Source organism: Apostichopus japonicus, chromosome 2 (genome assembly GCF_037975245.1).
Source record: "Apostichopus japonicus isolate 1M-3 chromosome 2, ASM3797524v1, whole genome shotgun sequence".
Taxonomy (NCBI): domain Eukaryota; kingdom Metazoa; phylum Echinodermata; class Holothuroidea; order Aspidochirotida; family Stichopodidae; genus Apostichopus; species Apostichopus japonicus.
In genome coordinates, this window is record NC_092562.1 from 26,346,816 (window position 1) to 26,365,192 (window position 18,377).

Genomic DNA, 18,377 nt, shown 5'->3' on the forward strand with positions numbered 1-18,377 from the left:
AAACGTGCTTGTTCAAGTCCATAAACAACGTCTCCTATGAACATCGTCACATTTTGAGAGCAGTCTCTTGAAATTTGCATATGATTTTCCGTTGGGAAACGAGGGTGACGCCCATGCACGAGAAAGTATGGGGAGTATGACGTGCTATCAAAACATGGGGTGGTGTTATATGCGAATTGGGTAAACGGGAGCAAGGTATCCCATGTACTATGATCATCGTCAAGATATTTTCCTAACGAATTTAGAATTACAGACATCATTCGTTCACTTTGACCGTTGCATTGTGGGTGATAGGATGTAGTTTGGGTTTTCCTAATTTCAAACAACTTACATACTTCGGCCACAATTCTCGACAAAAAATTTGAGCCCCTATCGGAATGGAGAGATTCTGGGGCACCGTGACGACAGATAATCCTATCAATAAAAGCTGTAGCAATTGTACGCGCCGTAATATTAGGGAGCGGTACCAATTCAACATACTTTGTGAAGGAATCAATGAAAACCAAAACGTATTTATTCCCAGTATCTTGGCAAACAGGAAGAGGCCCTAGTATATCGGTACCTACACGCTGGAACGGTCCAGTAACGGGCAAGGGTTGCAAATGCGCACGCACTGGGTACACTGGACGGTTACGCTGGTTACATTCCTTACATGATTTCACCCAATTAACGATATCTTTATACATCCCTTCCCAGAAATATCTATATCTGGTTTTCTCGATGGTCCTAGATATCCCATAATGCCCTCCTGTAATAGACGAGTCGTGCATCTCTGTAAGCACTGTATTTACTAATGCCCGAGGTACAACAACTTGAATTACATTTCCCTGCCCAGTTTTGGAGGTTCGTTTAGTTTTACCTCCCGTGACCACGTGGTACAACACTTGGTCATCGATGAAATATTGAGAAGCCGTTAGGAGGATGGCGCGACATTCGTTGGTGTCTCCTTTCAATATATCTTTTTCTATGTAATTAATCATCCTTATAAGTTTCGCATCTTCTCTTTGGTGACGAACAAGCGTATTTCTATCAAAAGCACCATCAATTGGACAATTCGATGTCTGAGTAGGTGATAGGGAATTTTGACCAACGTGGGAAATTTGGGGTTCCGTTTCATAGACGCGTCGACTTAAAGCATCTGCATTGGAATGAACCCTCCCTGGACGATATTTCACTTTAAAGTCATACGCTTGAAGAAAAACTATCCATCTGGCAAATTTTCCAGATGGCTCTTTCATTGATAATAGCCATTGCAAGGCTGAGTGATCCACTACAACTGAAAATTTTGTTTGCCTAAGATAACAAGAAAAATGCTTGATTCCATACACCAATGCAAGGCATTCCTTTTCGGTTATTCCATAATTGAGTTCTGCGCCATTTAAGGATCTCCCTGCATACGAAATTACCCGTTCCGTGTCATTTTGAGTTTGAGTAAGCACTACCCCTAAAGCATACCCGCTTGCGTCAGTGTACAGAACGTATGGAAGATCTGGTTTAGGATAACCCAATATTGGGGGTTTAACGAGGGCCTTTTTAAGGTGAACGAAGGCTATTTCACAACATGCATCCCATACAAACATCGCATTTCGTTTTGTAAGAGCATACAATGGGGTGGCAATTTGGGAATAATTTCGAATAAACTTACGATAGTAACCTGACAGACCAAGAAATGATCGTAGTTCTTTCAAAGTTTTGGGGGTTGGATACTCGCTTACAGCCTTTAATTTATCTGGGTCTGGCAGAATACCCTGTGATGACACCACATGTCCCAAGTAGCGAATTTCAGCTTTGGCAAATTGACACTTATCTAGTCTTAACTTTAGGTTAGCACATCTCAATCGTTGAAAAACACCACGGATGTGACTAATATGGTCTGCAAAATTGTTACTAAATATTATAATATCATCCATGTATACTAGACACGATTTCCACGTGAGGCCCCGCAAAACCGTTTCCATAACCCTCTGAAATGTGACAGGGCTATTTTTAAGACCCATTGGCAAACGCTTATACTGAAATAGACCCAAATGACAGCGGAAAGCAGTGTAAGGACGGGAGTTTGGATCTAACAAAATTTGATGGAAACCACTTTGCAGATCTAAGCAAGTAAAGTACTTTGGGTTTTGTACCCCTATGCTATCAAGAGATTCCTCAGTAGTTGGGAGAGGGTGCGCTTCCAACTCCGTACACGCATTAAGTCGTCTATAATCAACCACAAAACGATAATCGGTGTTATTTTTCTTAGAAACCAACAGGCATGGGGCCCCCCATGGACTCGTAGACTCTTCAATTATATCTTGATCTAACATATCATTAATATGAGTTTCAAGTACATCTTTTTGTTTGGGATTTAACCTGTACGCACGCTGGCGAATTGGCCTTTGATTCACATCCACGTGTATCTCATGTTGAACAGCATCATACATGCCCAACTTTCCATCTGGACCTACAAATATATCAGAGTAATTATCTAATAATTGAGCCAAACTTTGTTGCTGTGATTCTAACAACCCGGCATCAATTTTAATTGTGCCTGAGGGACTATTAGCCTGGACAAAACTAGGTGGATGACTTCCAAGTACTGCGGGCCCTGAGTCCCAGTTTGGGGCGCAAGAGCCGTTTTCGTTGGTAGAGTTAACTTCCAAAGAAGATAACACATGGTTATGAGTAAGGCATTCAAATTTGGCCACTTGTGTTCCTTCACCTAATGAAATAAGTTTATCGGTCTTGTTTAACACTCTACAGAACACTTCCCCTTTTTGGACCTTAGTAAGAACTTTTGCTACCAACATGTCATTAACCAAATCACAATGTGTAAACCCAACAACACCATTTGGAATAGCATTACCTTGTATTCTTGCGACTACAATTCGTTCAGACCACGCTGGAAAATCCACCCTTTTTGCAAGTAATACATTATGTGTGTGACCGATATTATCAGTATTTAGTAACATACCCTTATCATTGAATTGTACAGAAATTCCGTGTGCCTTTAAAAAATCTATTCCTATAATAAAATCAGTGTGAAGTCCTTGTGTAAGGTAGAATTTAATCGGCACATCTTTATTTTGAATCCTAGCATCAACGTAAATTGTCCCAATAATTGGAACCCTTTGTTTACTTGCAGTCTGGATAAACTTGATATCAGAATGAAATAATTTAGTTCCAGCAAATTGTGGTAATTTCATAATCTCGGCATTTGCTACAGACACATCGGCCCCTGTATCCATGAGAGCAAAACATTGACCACGATTGATTTCTAATTTCACATAAGTATCTACATAATCCGGAGTTCCCAATATTGATAGCTTGTTATCGTCATCATTTTCATTCTCTTTTAAACTCAAGTAAGGGTTGTTTTCCTTGTTCAACTTATCGGAAACCTTTCGTACTGACCCTGGGCTCCCCCTTGCAAAGTCGGGTCTTGCTCGTTTAAATACATTGGCCGACCTCTACCCCGTCTCGTACCCCGATCTAGCCGTCTACCCCGGTACGAACCCAGTCCTACATTACGACAAAAACGAGCTATGTGACCCACTTTTCCACATTCCCAACAGGTAGGCTTATTTCGATCTAATATACTTTGAACAGAATAACATTGCAGGGCGGTATGACCTTCCCGAGAACATATTTGACATGTTACCTTATCCAAAGGTGAGATCTGCTGGGTCGACAATTGAGTTGACATCGCCGACACCTTCGTTGTAAGGTCTTGTATTTCCTTCCTTTGTTCATAGAGTTGCTGAGCCAAATTGTCCGTTTTTTCATCGTACTGGTCAGCATGTCGAGTAGTCGCTGCGCTCACCGTGGCGTTGTTGATAGAGTGGGCCTCGGTTGCCAGTCGTGCTGCCGACACGGCGTCCACCCATGTTTTCGGATTCCGTTGGATCACGAACATCCTCAGGGGTGGCGTTAACCCTCTCACCAGCGCAGCAGTTCTTTCTTTATCCACTTTCTTGAGCCTACTGCATCGGCGTTCGACGTCCAAAATAAATGAATCCAGCGATTCTCCGTGTTCCATCTTCCTGTCCCATAGTTGGTATTCTTGCAGCCATTTTGGATAAATGGAGCTGAAATGACTTTCAAATGATGCGTAGAGTAAATCAGGATCTTGTTTCGTTAAAGGTGATAAGGAGTTTAGCCAGATGTTAGCACTCCCTACGAGCAACATATTCATTGCGTCGGCAATTTGCTCTCGAGGGAGTTGCGACAGCAATGTCCATGACTTAAATTTATTGAGCCATAGATACGGATCTTCACTTTGCTTACCATGAAAGGAGTCAGGGCGCAAATTTGACGCCATTTTAGAATTAACAGCGGCTCTCCTGCTTATGGGCGAATCAGGTGATTTTACGACACCTTTCTCAAGTTCGACGGCGGTTGTTAAATTGTCAAAAGATTTGGCTCTTGATCGCAAATTATAAGACATAACTGCTGAATTTTTGCAACGTATCAGTGCCCCGCACTTCCACCATTTGTGACGGGGTCCGGTACCGTAATAAAGTAATAACAGTAACAAGTATTAAGTAATAATTGGTGACCAGGTTTATTCCTCCTCTCTCTTTCCGTTTTTCCTCTTAACTCCCTTCTCCACTCCCAACTCAATCTCACGCCAAAATCCAACAAAGTAAAGAATGTCCCTCTATAGTAAGGGTCGTACACCGAATTAGACTAACAACAAGGGGACACTCTCCAGGCATGAACAAACACAAAAGGCACCCGAGGTGCAGGAATTCGGCCATGCAAATACACGTTGTCTCCCACGGACATGCGCAGTCGGCCGGAGAGCGCCCCCTGTAACACGGGTGGAAGAACCACAAAACAACAAGCAATCAACAGACTGTGACACTATCGACAACTGTGTCTAACCAGCTGTTTTAACGGGTGGGTCAGGTGTTTACATTTACCTGTTAGGGAGTCGTGCGTGCGTGTGCGTATAGTTTTGTCAACAGTCTTTGGTTTGGCGAGCCCTGGAAATGTCATGTCAGTCGTTTTTCTTGATTTCAGGTTGAGTAGGTTTGAGTGTATTTAGCTAGGCTTATTCTTTAATCACGCGAATAAATTTACGGCGCGGTAAGTTTGCAAAGTGTTGGCGTTCTTCTAAAATGAATATCTTGATTACTTTTTTTTGTTTATTACATTTTTTTATTTATGAAAAAAGCGGAATCCGTCAGTGAGTATACCTCCTCGCTCCGTGCGCCAGACAGTGAGTAAAGTTTGCGCTCCAGTAATAGCTCTGATGAAATAAATGTCCGAATACACTATTTTTATGTACAATTAAACAATGGCATGACTAACAATCTTTGGCCTCTGACGACCTCAGATGACCCTTGACCTCCACTAAACAACATAACTATTTTACTCAATATAACACATGCACACGAGTTATGCCTCCTATCGTGAGATGTCCTGTTTACAAGGTTTCCATTGTTTGACGTGTGGTGACCTCAGGTGATCTTCACAAAAAACAGTATAGTTCTTGTACTCAATAATAAGCATACACATGCTACGTATAAAAAACGTAGACGTAATTTCCTTTCATGAGATATCGGGTTTACAAGGTTTGACATCTGGTGACCCCAAATGATATTTTGACCACCAAAAACAGTTCTTGTGCTTAATACGGGCATCCACCTTGCAAGGTATTAGATTCTTTAGTTTCTTATCTTGAGTTATCGTGTTAACAATGTGTTAACAATTTGACCTCTGGTGACCTCAAATGACCTTTGACCACACGGAAAGACAATAGGTTTATGTTATGAATGATGGGGCACATGCGTGTCAAGTATGAGTTTCATCAAAGTTACCCTTCGTGAGATATCATGTTTACAAGCGAGGCGTCACACATATCCACGCCATCATGACTGCACAAATTTCTCTTGCCATCAAAACAAAAAAGGCAAACTAAGAATAAACCCAAACAAACAAAATGCAAAAAACAAACATTCTCCAACAAACAAAGACAAACGTATATTTACCCGAGACTACCATAAAAGAAGAATAAACAAAACAACTCACCCCCCAAATAACCCATATGGAATCGAACCTAACATTTGATTACTTCAATCATTTCGATATCATTCCCGCGTGCTGACAGTTCAGAATCGCTGTAAATATTTGAATATATTATGTTTCGAATTCATTCGGTAAGGAATAAGGTCTATTCTGTCTACTTACTGAACTAATAAGTACACTTTTATAATAATGATAATAATTATAACAATAACAACAACAATAATCATAATAAGAATTAGAATAATAATAATAATAAAAATGATCAAAATAATAATGATATAAACAAATAATAATTTTAATATACGTTCACATCCCTTTTCGCACAACTAAATATATTACAACAATAGTCACAACATATTGAAAAGTAATCCAGTGTTTTCTTGGAAAGGTTGCACAGGACGTCGTGTGTATACCTCATGTAACTCAGTCATCTCAAGCCTTGGAGGTTGAACACATGTAACATTCATAGCAAACCATCAACAATGGCTCATTTTCTTCAAAAATCATTTTTATTTTTATAAGTTATTTATATATTTATAGGCTTCATTTTACTTATGCCAATTTTAACGGGGATGTTGTTGAACATGTTTTGCTGTGAACTTCTGCATATGGACCAAATGTTTGGGAAGCAGAAGGGGTATGGTTGATGGAGCTGTTTGACTTCAGTTGGGCGAACTTGTATCTTCTTTTGTGCATCTGGATAATTTTGCTTGGGTATGTAAAGTGTATCGCTTCAAGACAGCTGTAAGAAACCTGTGGTATTAACGCTCCCCATCTACTTGTTGGATTCATATGCTAGCATTTTTATGGGTGGCACTTTACATTACAAGTGAATCTACAGAAGATCGTGCTGATGACACAAATTAAGAATAGAAAACATACTATGTTTGTTATTTTGTGTGATAATATCTAAGGGAAGCAATGATTACTGATTTTTTGACAAACGATTAAGTAATTGTAAACATTCAAATCCAGACATGTAAATATATAAATGCACAAATGTAAATAATTTAAATTTTACTGTGCTTTAGTTATCATTTAACTTTCATTTAAGATATTTTTCCATTAATTTCTGGAAAGAATATAATATCAAGGTACTTTTCGTAGTGTACAGTAGCAATGTCATGTTGGCCATCACATGCAGACTTTAAATTTCATTTATTCTCTACATTGCAGACAGCTTTACAACTCAAAGCCAATCATGGCAATGACAATAACATTCAAAACAGAATTTCATTCCAAAATCTTGCATATTATCTAATAAAGCTAATGAGATTCACCTTCACAAGAGAACGAACATGACAAGACGGAGAACCTTCATCAGGCAGTGAGAATCCTTATGGTTACTTAAAGCAGAAGAGAAATCTTAAAATGAGCGATTAATTGTTTTACCTTGTATTAAAGAAGAAGCTTCAGCTGTGACCGAATCTATAGCAACATTTTAGGAATGATATAAATTAATTAACAACGTCTCCCCATGTGTCAACAACAGTTGAACCGTAGTCTGTGTACTGATATAATTGTGTATTCCCATTCATGAGTACTGTATTGTCAAATGCTTATATTGGGTTCATTGTGTCGACCTGTACCCATAAATAATTCAATTGCAAAAAAGATTTAGTATACTTAAATTATTCTTTACTTCCTTGTCATAATAAGCATAAAAGATCCAATACAAAATGATTATCCTTTCGTTTGCTTCAATCTAAAGATATAGAAGAATATCTGAAATTTAAAATTCATAAAAATGAAAATTCTTCTCAGTAGATCACAGAATAGTCATCTTGCTTGTTCAAATAACACCTCAGTAACTTCAGACACAGCATGTAGTTATCCTGAAATATATAAAAAAAACTATGTATTAGGAATCAACATTGTTTGATGTAGTTCCTGAAAAGATTAAACCTAATTGAAAGGAAAAGATTGAGATATTAATTTGTGTAAATATATCGTTTTAAAACTTAAAGATGGCAAGATTATCTTCAAATTTATCAATCATAACAAAGATAATAATCAGTAAGACTTTATGAAAGTTCTCTGGTTTTCCAAGCAATAAATGTATTCTTCAATATCATGTAACTTCATGTATTTTTTTTATTGTTTGCTAAATATAAATGAATGCTTGTTTAAAGGAAGTTTCACATTAAAATATTACCTGTGATAACATGAAGTTCACATTTTTCCTTCTCAATTTCTGCACAGCCAGATATAAGTCACAGGCGCCTTCTTTCTCCAGGCATTGAATTTGACCTTTAGCTGTGACATACACAGCACTGACACCAACTCCATTTCTGAAATAAAAATTAGCAAAGTTCAGTTTCTCCTGAATTACTGCTAAACTATGTGTATGTGTTCCGCGCAATTTACCGATCTGCGCTATCTTAAGATTGCGCTGCGCGTTCTTAGGATCCTATAATTGCGCACCGATCTTGAGATTGCGCAAACTGTTAATAGCAAGCTGCTAGTGTTAACTGTAGGCCTGTACGGGAAAGAACATGGCAGGAGGGGTCAAGGTTTTTCTTTATGTCAAACACACCAAATTCTACGCAACACAAAATGAATAAATACGGGTAGCCAGTGTTAGGGCTGTGAGTTTTCGTTTAAAGACCTAAACGTTTAAACGGCCGATTTTTCGTTCGTTTAAACGTTCACGAAAATCGCGAAAAATGGTTTTAGCACCGAAATCGGTCTTTTCCGACCGAATTTCGGTACTATTTTTTATTTAAGAAAACCGAAATGTGAATTGTAAATACTGGAGAAAAAAAACAAAGTTAAAGCTTCCATCCATCATTTGTTGACTTTGGTTTCTCCTATTTACTGTTTTTTTGCATTGTGAAAGTAAATTGCAACAAGAGAAAGCTTTTCTGCTAGACGACATTGTCAGCTACGATCGGCACACGCTATATACCAGTGCTGAGTGTCAAAACTAGGCCTAACATTAGGCTATGCAGCCCTTATATGCGTGAATCAGTTTGGTGACTTTTTAGTATTGAACTGACCTTGGTGGCCAACGTTAGTAGTTGTGAGAAATACACACTCAAATGACGATATGCAGTTCAAAATAAATTGTTATATCCAAAGTGTTTGCCCTCTTTGTGATGTTTTTATTATTTTACTTCAATTAACCAGCAGAGGATATAGAGAAAATCTTTTCAAACACATTGCGCACACTGGCGGATCCAGGGCCTTTGTTTGGGAGGGGCCAAAGTGGCGTTAGAGTGATATGGGGGAGGGGTCAAAGGGGAGGGGGTGCCCCCAGATGCAATTTGGTGCGACAAAAGTGTACAATGGTGATGTTAATTTACTTCTAAAAAAAAGTTTCCTAAAATATTTATAAAACAAAGTTGGGATCATCTTTCTCAAGAAATTTTATTTTTCATAGGTTATAAATCTCTTACAACCAGCCTGTAACTGCAAAATGGTGATAAACTGTAAATCCTCATTTAATCATACATTTAATTTAAAACCAGAAAACGAAAAGGTTTAGACTAGTCTACCACTGCTATTCCTCTCGATTTTTTAAATTTCCAATCATATGAATTAGAGGATGTTCGGAAACACTTTTGGCTCACCTTTGGGGGGGGGGCATGGCCCCCGTTGGCCCCCCCCCCCCTTGGATCCGCCAGTGATTGCGCACAGTTCGTCTTCAAAAAATGATCGTTAAATTTAAACTTGTAAGGTACATTGCGCAATCCAAAATACGATACGACATGTACAGCCGCGCACGCAGCCGGACCAGAACACAGTCCTAGCAGTGTGAAAACATTTGAACAGGGCTCTGTTAGTTGAACAACAAAAATGCGAAAAGTAACATTAGACCAATCACAGTCCACTATTCACTGTTAATAACTGTTTAATTAAGTGTTTGAATTCAGCTCCTTTTTACCACCACAGAATGTTTATTTAATCTATCATTGTGTGCCTGATTACGATGTAATTTTAATCATTTTAACTCATACCACTAGGAACGATCCTAATGTACTTATGGCAGCATTTAGAAGCAAATAATTGTATCATTAAGTTTGTAAATGAATGAAGACGAATATCATACATTGTATGATCCTGTAAACTTTAAATTATCTATATATTGTATAAATGTTGCCAGCCACTGCATTGATAATTCCAATGTCTTTAGTTTTAATGTGTTGTGCTGTAAATAAAGACCCTGTTAACACAATTGACAGGATTTATTTTTATTACATGAATTTCTTAAACATCATTGACAGGATGTGTTTTAATAGATCCTTAAACAGAGAGGACATCTATTAATGAGAATGATGAAATCCGACTGAAAAAGGAGACTGGTTGCTGATCTCCTTTAGTGCTGTCCTTTAGTAGTGTCACAGTTCAACCTGAAAAACTAATGAATAATTCTTAGAACATGCATGAAATGAGACAAAATTGATCCCCATCATAAAGGAAATAAACATGCCCAATGAAAACTGATGTTTTAGAGGGACTCTTTTTGTAGGCTATACAACTTTTATTGCGAAATAAAGAATTTTATTTTTAGAAAAAACCTGCCTATAGCCGTCCCTTTAAGTACTTATTATACCTACGAACTGACGTGAATTATCTCCACCTTGGCATCCCATAGGATTGATGATGACGTCAGTTGAGTGTTGCAGAAAATTAATGAGATACCGACACCATCATTTGATTCAGATACTCCATACAGCTACGATCGCAAGATAGCGCAGTATCGATAAAACGCGCAAGACGGGCCTTGCGCAATCTTAAGATCGGTGCGCAATTATAGGATCCTAAGAACGCGCAGCGCAATCTTAAGATAGCGCAGATCGGTAAATTGCGCGGAACATATGCATTTTAAACATAAAGTAGACAAACTTGTTAATAAAAGCCCTACTAACTGCTGGTTTTAACGTCTTGTGCAATGCAGCCTTATAGAACTGCTTTTTAACCAATCATTATTTATCCAAAAATCTTAGCTTTTATGATCCGGCTTATATGTACAAATCAGCAAATATACATACAGACAGTGCATAACTGTAGGACCAGATGTTATGTTTCTAGTTGACTGAATGAAATCCAACATCTTATGAAGATCTTCATCATCACCAAGAAATGCTTCAAAAGTCAAGTGATTCACAATAACTGATTCCTGAGAAAAAGATCAAGTGAAAATTGTTGAAATTACTTGACGTAATTAAGATATGTACAATGAGAGGTGGAATCAGTTGGGTAAACTATTTAACCAGCAAAGCATAGAGAGCCATTCCATTGTACTAAAAGACCTTGATTTAATCCAAGAAGATGAATCATGTTTTTAAATGTTTTACGTCATGATTTCTGAGATTACCGGATGATCTTGGTGTATGACTTCAAATTTCTGTGTTCTCAACATATTCTGACTTTCGGTGTTAACACACTTCACTGTGATGGATCCATAAGTGATCAACCCAGCATCTGGCCAATACTTTGCAACTGTCTGTTGAATTACACAATGAAGAGAGAGGTGCAAACAATAAAAATGCCTAACCATCTTTGTTATGCTTTTTATGCTTGTTATAATAATAACAACTTGTAAAATAAATATAGTGTTTTATAAACATTCGTTACTAAGTTTACATTTAATGCAAACCAGATCATCAAATGATATGAGATAATGGATGTTAGGAAAATGCTTGGCTTGTGGATGTGAGAGGGTTAATGCAAACAGACCGAGTGGCATATTTTTGAAAGGCTTGCATGGCATAAATCTCTCTCATAAGTAATCCATGTCTTTTTTACAAACCTTGTTAGCTGTGCTCATGTCATTCAGCATGATAATGGTACTGCATTTGTAATCATAGACAAGTCTCCAAAAATCTTCCAAGATTGAAGCCAGAGGATCTTGGGTCAATATCATTGAACCATCATCCTATATTAAACATAGAAATCATCTTTTTTATAAGAAACTAAGGCGTTCAGGCAGCGAAGTATTTGAAACAAGCATTTTCAACACCTAATAATTGTTCTGAACAAACATATCTGGTAGTTCTCCTGTGTTGCTTTAAATGAAAATTCCTGAATCAGACCTTTTGATCAAAACCACATCCATATAATTTTTTTAGTATAGAGCTATACATTTTAAACTTTTTAGCATAGTTTAAAGTATTAATCCACTGTTGAATGGTATACTCCTGCAAGAAGTTGACTATTAATGTAATTTTAAATGCAGAAAATAATGATATCCAAGCAAAAATTCCAAGGATATATTGCTGTAGTAATATGAAAGTTGAATCTGAAGAACATATACCATCATGATATCATGGAACACAAACTACTTACATGTAAACATAGTTTACACTGATACAACAATATCAATAGTTAAAGTAAAAGGGCGCTGACTTAATGCTGATCTATACACTCAAAAAACATTGAACTTCAGGTTGTATTTGTATACTGCTGTTTATTTGTCAGATTGTATTTACATAACACTGTTTATCTTTCAGAAATGACCTTCTCAGCATTTGAGGCACATCACATTACGGACGACTTAGTTTAACACACATAGTGTTTAGTCAGTTGCTCAGATGTAACACCAAACTTGGTAGGGAACTATGTAACATTTAAGGCATAATATCACAATTTTATGGAGCATATACAATTTGTCAGCTCCTAAAACTGTTGAATGTATCATCACACAAAGGATGCATTCCACAAAATCATGTGAGTCTTGTGTTGCTTGCCTAAATTATAATATAGACAGCGGCGTAGCCAGGATTTTCAAAGTTGTAGGCACGACTATCTGAGCGGAGCGCCACCATCGGTTGGCGCGGAGCGTACAAGAAAATTTTTTGGTTTTACAAACCCCCCAGATGGCCGGAAACGGCCCTTCCCGAGTGTTCATTCTGGTTCCCTGGCCTCATGATAACTTGAAACACCTCATTCAATATCACTTTTAAACCCCAAAACAAACGAGTTAAAATAGTACGTAATGCAATACTACATAATGTATTTAAAATTAGCAAGATACATTTACAGAGTAGTCTTACTTTTCAACTTCTGATACTTGTAGATACAAAGATAGGCCAGAAATCTCTTTGATACAACTATAGCCAGTAATCTTTGATACAACTGTAACTCGTAAATGTTTAAGTTAGCTTAATAAGAGAAGGCGAGAGCTATCCGACGATTGCCATCTGATGCAAATTTCTTCAGCACAGCATCAACGTCAATTGCAAAATCTCTGTGGATGTCAGTGGCGTAGCCAGGATTTTTTTTCAGCTGGGGCGCTGGGGCCGCTTGACCGTTTCTTGGGAGGGCGTCTTGTTACTATCTAAGCGAAGCGCCACCATGAGTTGACGTTTTTTAGCTAAAGGCCTCCTAGATCGTCGGAAATGACACTTCCCAAGCCTTGTAAGCAGGGGCGTCAATCCGATTAAAAACGTGGTGGGGGGGGGACGTAATTGATTCGAGTATTCCGGCCGCAAGTACTATCTCAGCGGAGCGCCACCATCGGTTGGCGCGCAGCGTACCAAGAAAATTTCAGATTTCAATATCTGCCAGATCGCTGGAGATGGCACTTGCCAGGTTGGATAGCAGCCTTCTAGTTGCGTGATTTCGGGAGAAAATTACAAATTCGTCACTCAGAAAATCTGCAATAAAGTTCATACGGCCTTAATTTTTGGTGGATTATTTCTGTTATTAGCGATTCCAAGTGCAAGTTGACAAATGATGCAGCGGAACTGGAAACCCCAGCCCCATTTTGCCCTATGTTTCAGGATAGAATACCCCTCATTTGTTCAAACCCATGACAACTAACAATCTGTGAATAAATTTACTTCGAGATGGGCACATTATATTGCACCAAGTCGGTCAAGGAATGACCCCAGGGCCTCAGATATAGGCCTATAGGAACGATGCCACAAAATATCCCCGGACTTACTATAGGCGAAGGAAGCTATGCGCCGCGACAGCATGTGCGACTGCGGTCGAAGGGTCGTTCATGAGTGGTCATCATGGAGATTCGAGACCATTCAGACCAATGATATATTTTTCGCACATGTAATTTTTTTCGACACCCAAAATCCCAGTGGGAGGGCGACTGGGGGCGACAAGCTTTCATGGGGGCCAGGCTGTCGCCCCCACGTCCCCCCCCCCTTGGCTACGCCACTGGTGGATGTGCATGAGTGCTAAACCGCTGAGTCTCTCTTCATTCATTCATTGTAGAACGCATGTAGTTTTTTATTCTGTGCATTGCGCTGAAAGACCTTTCAGCAGTTGCCGAAACTATTGGCATGGTTAATCATGGTTAGTCTTAACTAGATGTAAAAAAGCTGACAAGATCGGATCCTAGTCTTTTTCGGGGGGAAACGAATGAAACGGCACCCGATAGAAATGACAGCCTAGATGACAAAAGAATAGGTCACCTAATTTAGCCATATTCTTGCTACTTTCATTTCAATAGTTTTTCCTTTCTATACTCTTAAACTCGTCCAGCAAGCTTAGGGATTTGAATTATGGGTGTTTTCAAAAAAAGATAACTTGGCCAAAAAATTGTAGGCCCGGGCCTACAGTGCTACATACTGGCTACGCCCCTGTTCGTGAACAATGTGTACCACTTTCCAGCCAACTCAATGAAAGCTATAATTCACTACCCTTATAATACGTAGGCTATATAACGTATATAATTTAAAGGAGGTAAATCTCTTGTTTTATTTCAGCGACTTACGTAAAGTTTTCTGCTCTCTCCAAATTCCCACCTTCGTACTGGTCTTTCACAGAATCGAACATTTTCACAGCTTTCTGAAACTGACTCACAAAAGCCTTCATCCTGGGAAATTTGAAGAAAGTCTCCGAATTTTGCAATACACGATTAAAGTAAATTGAGGTATATGGCTCGTGCCAGACCATAGCACCCTCCATATTTGTTACACATTTTTCGAAAGCGGTTGATAAACTCCTTGGGCAAGCCCATACAAAAATACGATTCAACGGTATCTCACTTTGGTGCGCCATAACTGTATCAAGTGTAGCCTTCGGTACCACAAAGAACTATGCGTAAACTCTTTCTTTGAATTGTGTTAGTTATACATGGTACGGTGTTGGACTTTACAGTTGGGAAGCTGACCCAGGGGTCACCAGAATTTATTAAGCTTTGGTGACGTCACTAATTTTGAATATGCAGCGGTAATCGTTCACTGAGACACGAGAAATAAATGTGTGTTGTTTTCATTAAAACTTCATGCAAATCGCTACTGAACCTGAAAACTAAGATAAAAAAGGTTTCTGATCTACCACTAGCAATACATTCGAACAGAATAACTCACTGGAAAGCCGCTAAATTACAGGGGATATTTAGGTCACGGCTGAAAAAAGTCGCAGCGACCGATCATGAAATCGACTCTAAAAAGACTTAGAATATCGGAACAAACGCCAAAGGTTCACAAACAGTTAGAAAATCTCATACCACAAGCAGGAACATCCGCATAATCACAGTCGGCTTGAAAACGGCCGATCACAAGTTCATTTCACATGGCTGCGACGTTCGCAAGTGATGTTGGACCGCCATTTTGAAATTTAAAAAGTTAGAACCATATATACAGCTCTACATTTAACAGGAATGCAACAATTCAGAAGCCAGTGTTTATACTTCGATCGATTTTAGCAGATGTAAAAGGTTTATATAGGCGTATTCTTAGATAAATCCATACCACAAATTAAAACATCCGTCAAATTTCCGTTTGCTAGAAACAACCCGTCAAAATTTCAGTCCACACGGCACCGAGTGATGTTACACAACCACCATTGAATTTGTAACGAAGTTAGCATCATATCCAACTCTACATTCAACATGTTTCCACGGTTTGTAGAACTGGAACTTTTAAATGCATTTTCTCTCTGAAAATGACAGAAACATACAGTAGTACAGGGTGAAGAACTTCATAACAAAGTGAAATAGGGCACATGCACAACCAGAAAAAAAAAATCACTACAATATGGATTCACACACAAAAGAATCCTACCAAAATGCGTAGCAAACACTGTACGAAAATTCAGTGCAGACTTATCCTTTGGACAAAGTAAAGAAACAATGTTGACTTGTCACTGACTCGACCAACCTATAATGTAGCCTACAGTGACTTGATCCAGAATTAGCAGGTGGGCCTATGTTTCTAGGTACACCGGATAAAATCACACATTGGTTAAACTAATTAGTACTAACCAGAGCCGACCAAGGCAGTACCTTTTTTAGTGTAAGCTTATATAATTTCAAGTACTATTATATGTACTGGGTGTAGCACCCCTAATTTTTTGGTAAATTAGGAAGTACTAGAATTTAGATTTCCCCCTCCCTGTGATAGGTTCCCCCTACAAATTCTCGGGTGCTCTAGGAGTTCAATGGCCTGTCACTTCATTGCAGGAAGTTGTAATGACTAAATCTGTATTCTTGGAATGACATTGCTTTGTCCTCCAAGTGTACCAGAGAGTAAAACCACCATAACCCATTAGTGAGCTAAGCTGTCCCCAGAGTGAGAGAGACCTTCTGCAAACAGGTGACCCTCTGTTCACCTCTTTGTGTATGAACTCGTTCTCTGGGACTATGTCACTAAGTTGTTTACACCTGTTGTCTTAGTGGTTATTGAGGAATTTTGGTGTTTTCCGGTAATGAGTAGGCCGATCAACTGGTTCATTTATCTCCTTATTTGGGCTGGGCAGGAAGTTGTATTGTCTTAGGGTACTGTCCCCTGGCTCTATATGAAGGGCAGTTTACCAGCGATCTGTGCCACTCACTTGACAGCCCTCAGCCGTCGTTGATGTCGATGATGATGTCGGAGACATCATCATTAGAAATTACTCTTTAATTTCTAAACAGGTATGAACCACTTTGTATTTTTCAGAAGTAAGCTTCTTAAGTTTAATAGTAATATTCAGTTACTCTGTGATGGCTCCAAGCACACAGATATGTTTTCTATCTAACAAATTCATACCATCGATTGATATACTTTACCATCCGTTGTGTAATTTAGTATAACTATGTGTTCCATTGATATAGTCAATGTTGTTTATCCCGTTATGATTATTTCTGTATTTTGTACTCTATAGGTTACACTAAGCCTACAGTATGTGCTACATGTATACTAGAATTTACCCTTTTGTGGAATCCATATATTAGCTGATGTATGTTCTGTAGCTCCCTTGGTGACAGTTCTTGTCAGAGGTTGACCCGAAATAGTTTTGCTACTGTTTGTTGGTATATATGATATGTTTATGAGAGACTTATCATGTAGGGTATATATTGTGTTATGTTACTTTAGTATTTATGCATTTAGTTGTCTATTAGGAACATGCTAGTAATTGGGTTAAGGCAATTAGCACTTGACTGAGACTTACTGCATTGGTGTCCGTCATTGACTGCCATGTCGGCTAGATGTGGGCTATATTACTTAAAATGCTATTTACTGGAAACATATTTCATTTATATTTAACCTTAATGATTAGAGTGTACTTGTTGTAGATTTGTTCCATATTTTAGTTGGCACTGAGCCCATTGTATCGATTATAATTGTTACGTAAGTTAGGCCACTCACTTGACAGCCCTCAGCCGTCGTTACTCTTTAATTTCTAAACAGGTCCTTTGGGTTTGGGTGGGCGTGACTAAACGCCCTGGTCTTAAGATACCCCCTCCCCACCAGGCCATGATGTTCCTCGGATTCGAAAGACGGTCGAGCGGGCCTAGAGAGGGAGTGAGCCCCAACCCCCACGAGTGATCCATCCCGAGATGGGATTGACTGTACTTTTATTGTTTAATTATGTTTACAACTAGTGAAAGTTGTTGTTTAACACCATTTGTTATTCTCTTTTCTCTTCTCTTTCTTTAGTTAGTTATGAATATATACCGCATAACTAAACATACGCTTTTGTATTATTCTGTTTGTTTGTATGTTGACTCAGACAAGCCAGTAGTTACAGCAGTAGTAAGGTAGGGTCCTTATACGTCACGAGGCGCATAGTTTATATGTGTGCGGTTACGGACATCGAGTATCTAGGTGCAGGTAGTTGACCTCATTACAGCCGAAGAACCCCCGCTTCCCTAAAGGCTAATGTCCCCTGGATGGGAGCGATCAACCTGGGGTTACATGGTCATCATGGGCGTCAATCCAGGGGGACGGGGGGACACGTCCCCCCACATTTCGATGGATGGGGGAAACAATATCAAATGTCCCCCGACACATTTGGAAAAAGAGTAGTGTCGTGGCTCTATTTGGTTACGGCTTACACATCTTAGGATTCATATCCTCGAATATCACTCAATGTTGCTGAAGGGAGAATTCCTCCCAGATCTCGTGAGTTGGTACCCTGAGCTCTCCAACAATCTTAAGCTTAGTCTGCCTTTATTTCGAGGCCAGTTCCAT

General features: G+C 38.9%; 1 protein-coding gene and 1 long non-coding RNA gene across 2 annotated transcripts in view; one reads left to right on the forward strand and one right to left on the reverse strand.

Moving 5' to 3' along the window:
• Positions 1-4,202: 4,202 nt before the first annotated feature.
• The window catches only part of LOC139984175 (uncharacterized), a 260,085-nt gene continuing 245,910 nt past the window's right edge, over positions 4,203-18,377 (reverse strand). The window contains exons 26-30 of the mRNA XM_071997956.1: positions 11,771-11,896; positions 11,336-11,464; positions 11,010-11,137; positions 8,171-8,306; positions 4,203-7,850 (exon numbers count right to left, since the gene is read on the reverse strand). Coding sequence (XP_071854057.1) covers positions 7,776-7,850; positions 8,171-8,306; positions 11,010-11,137; positions 11,336-11,464; positions 11,771-11,896 — 594 coding nt within the window. The 3' untranslated portion in view covers positions 4,203-7,775. The remainder of the gene's footprint in view (positions 7,851-8,170; positions 8,307-11,009; positions 11,138-11,335; positions 11,465-11,770; positions 11,897-18,377) is intronic.
• Positions 16,262-17,873, forward strand: LOC139973062 (uncharacterized). Its single transcript, XR_011795131.1, has 2 exons — positions 16,262-16,837; positions 17,595-17,873. It is a non-coding gene; the product is annotated as an uncharacterized lncRNA (long non-coding RNA).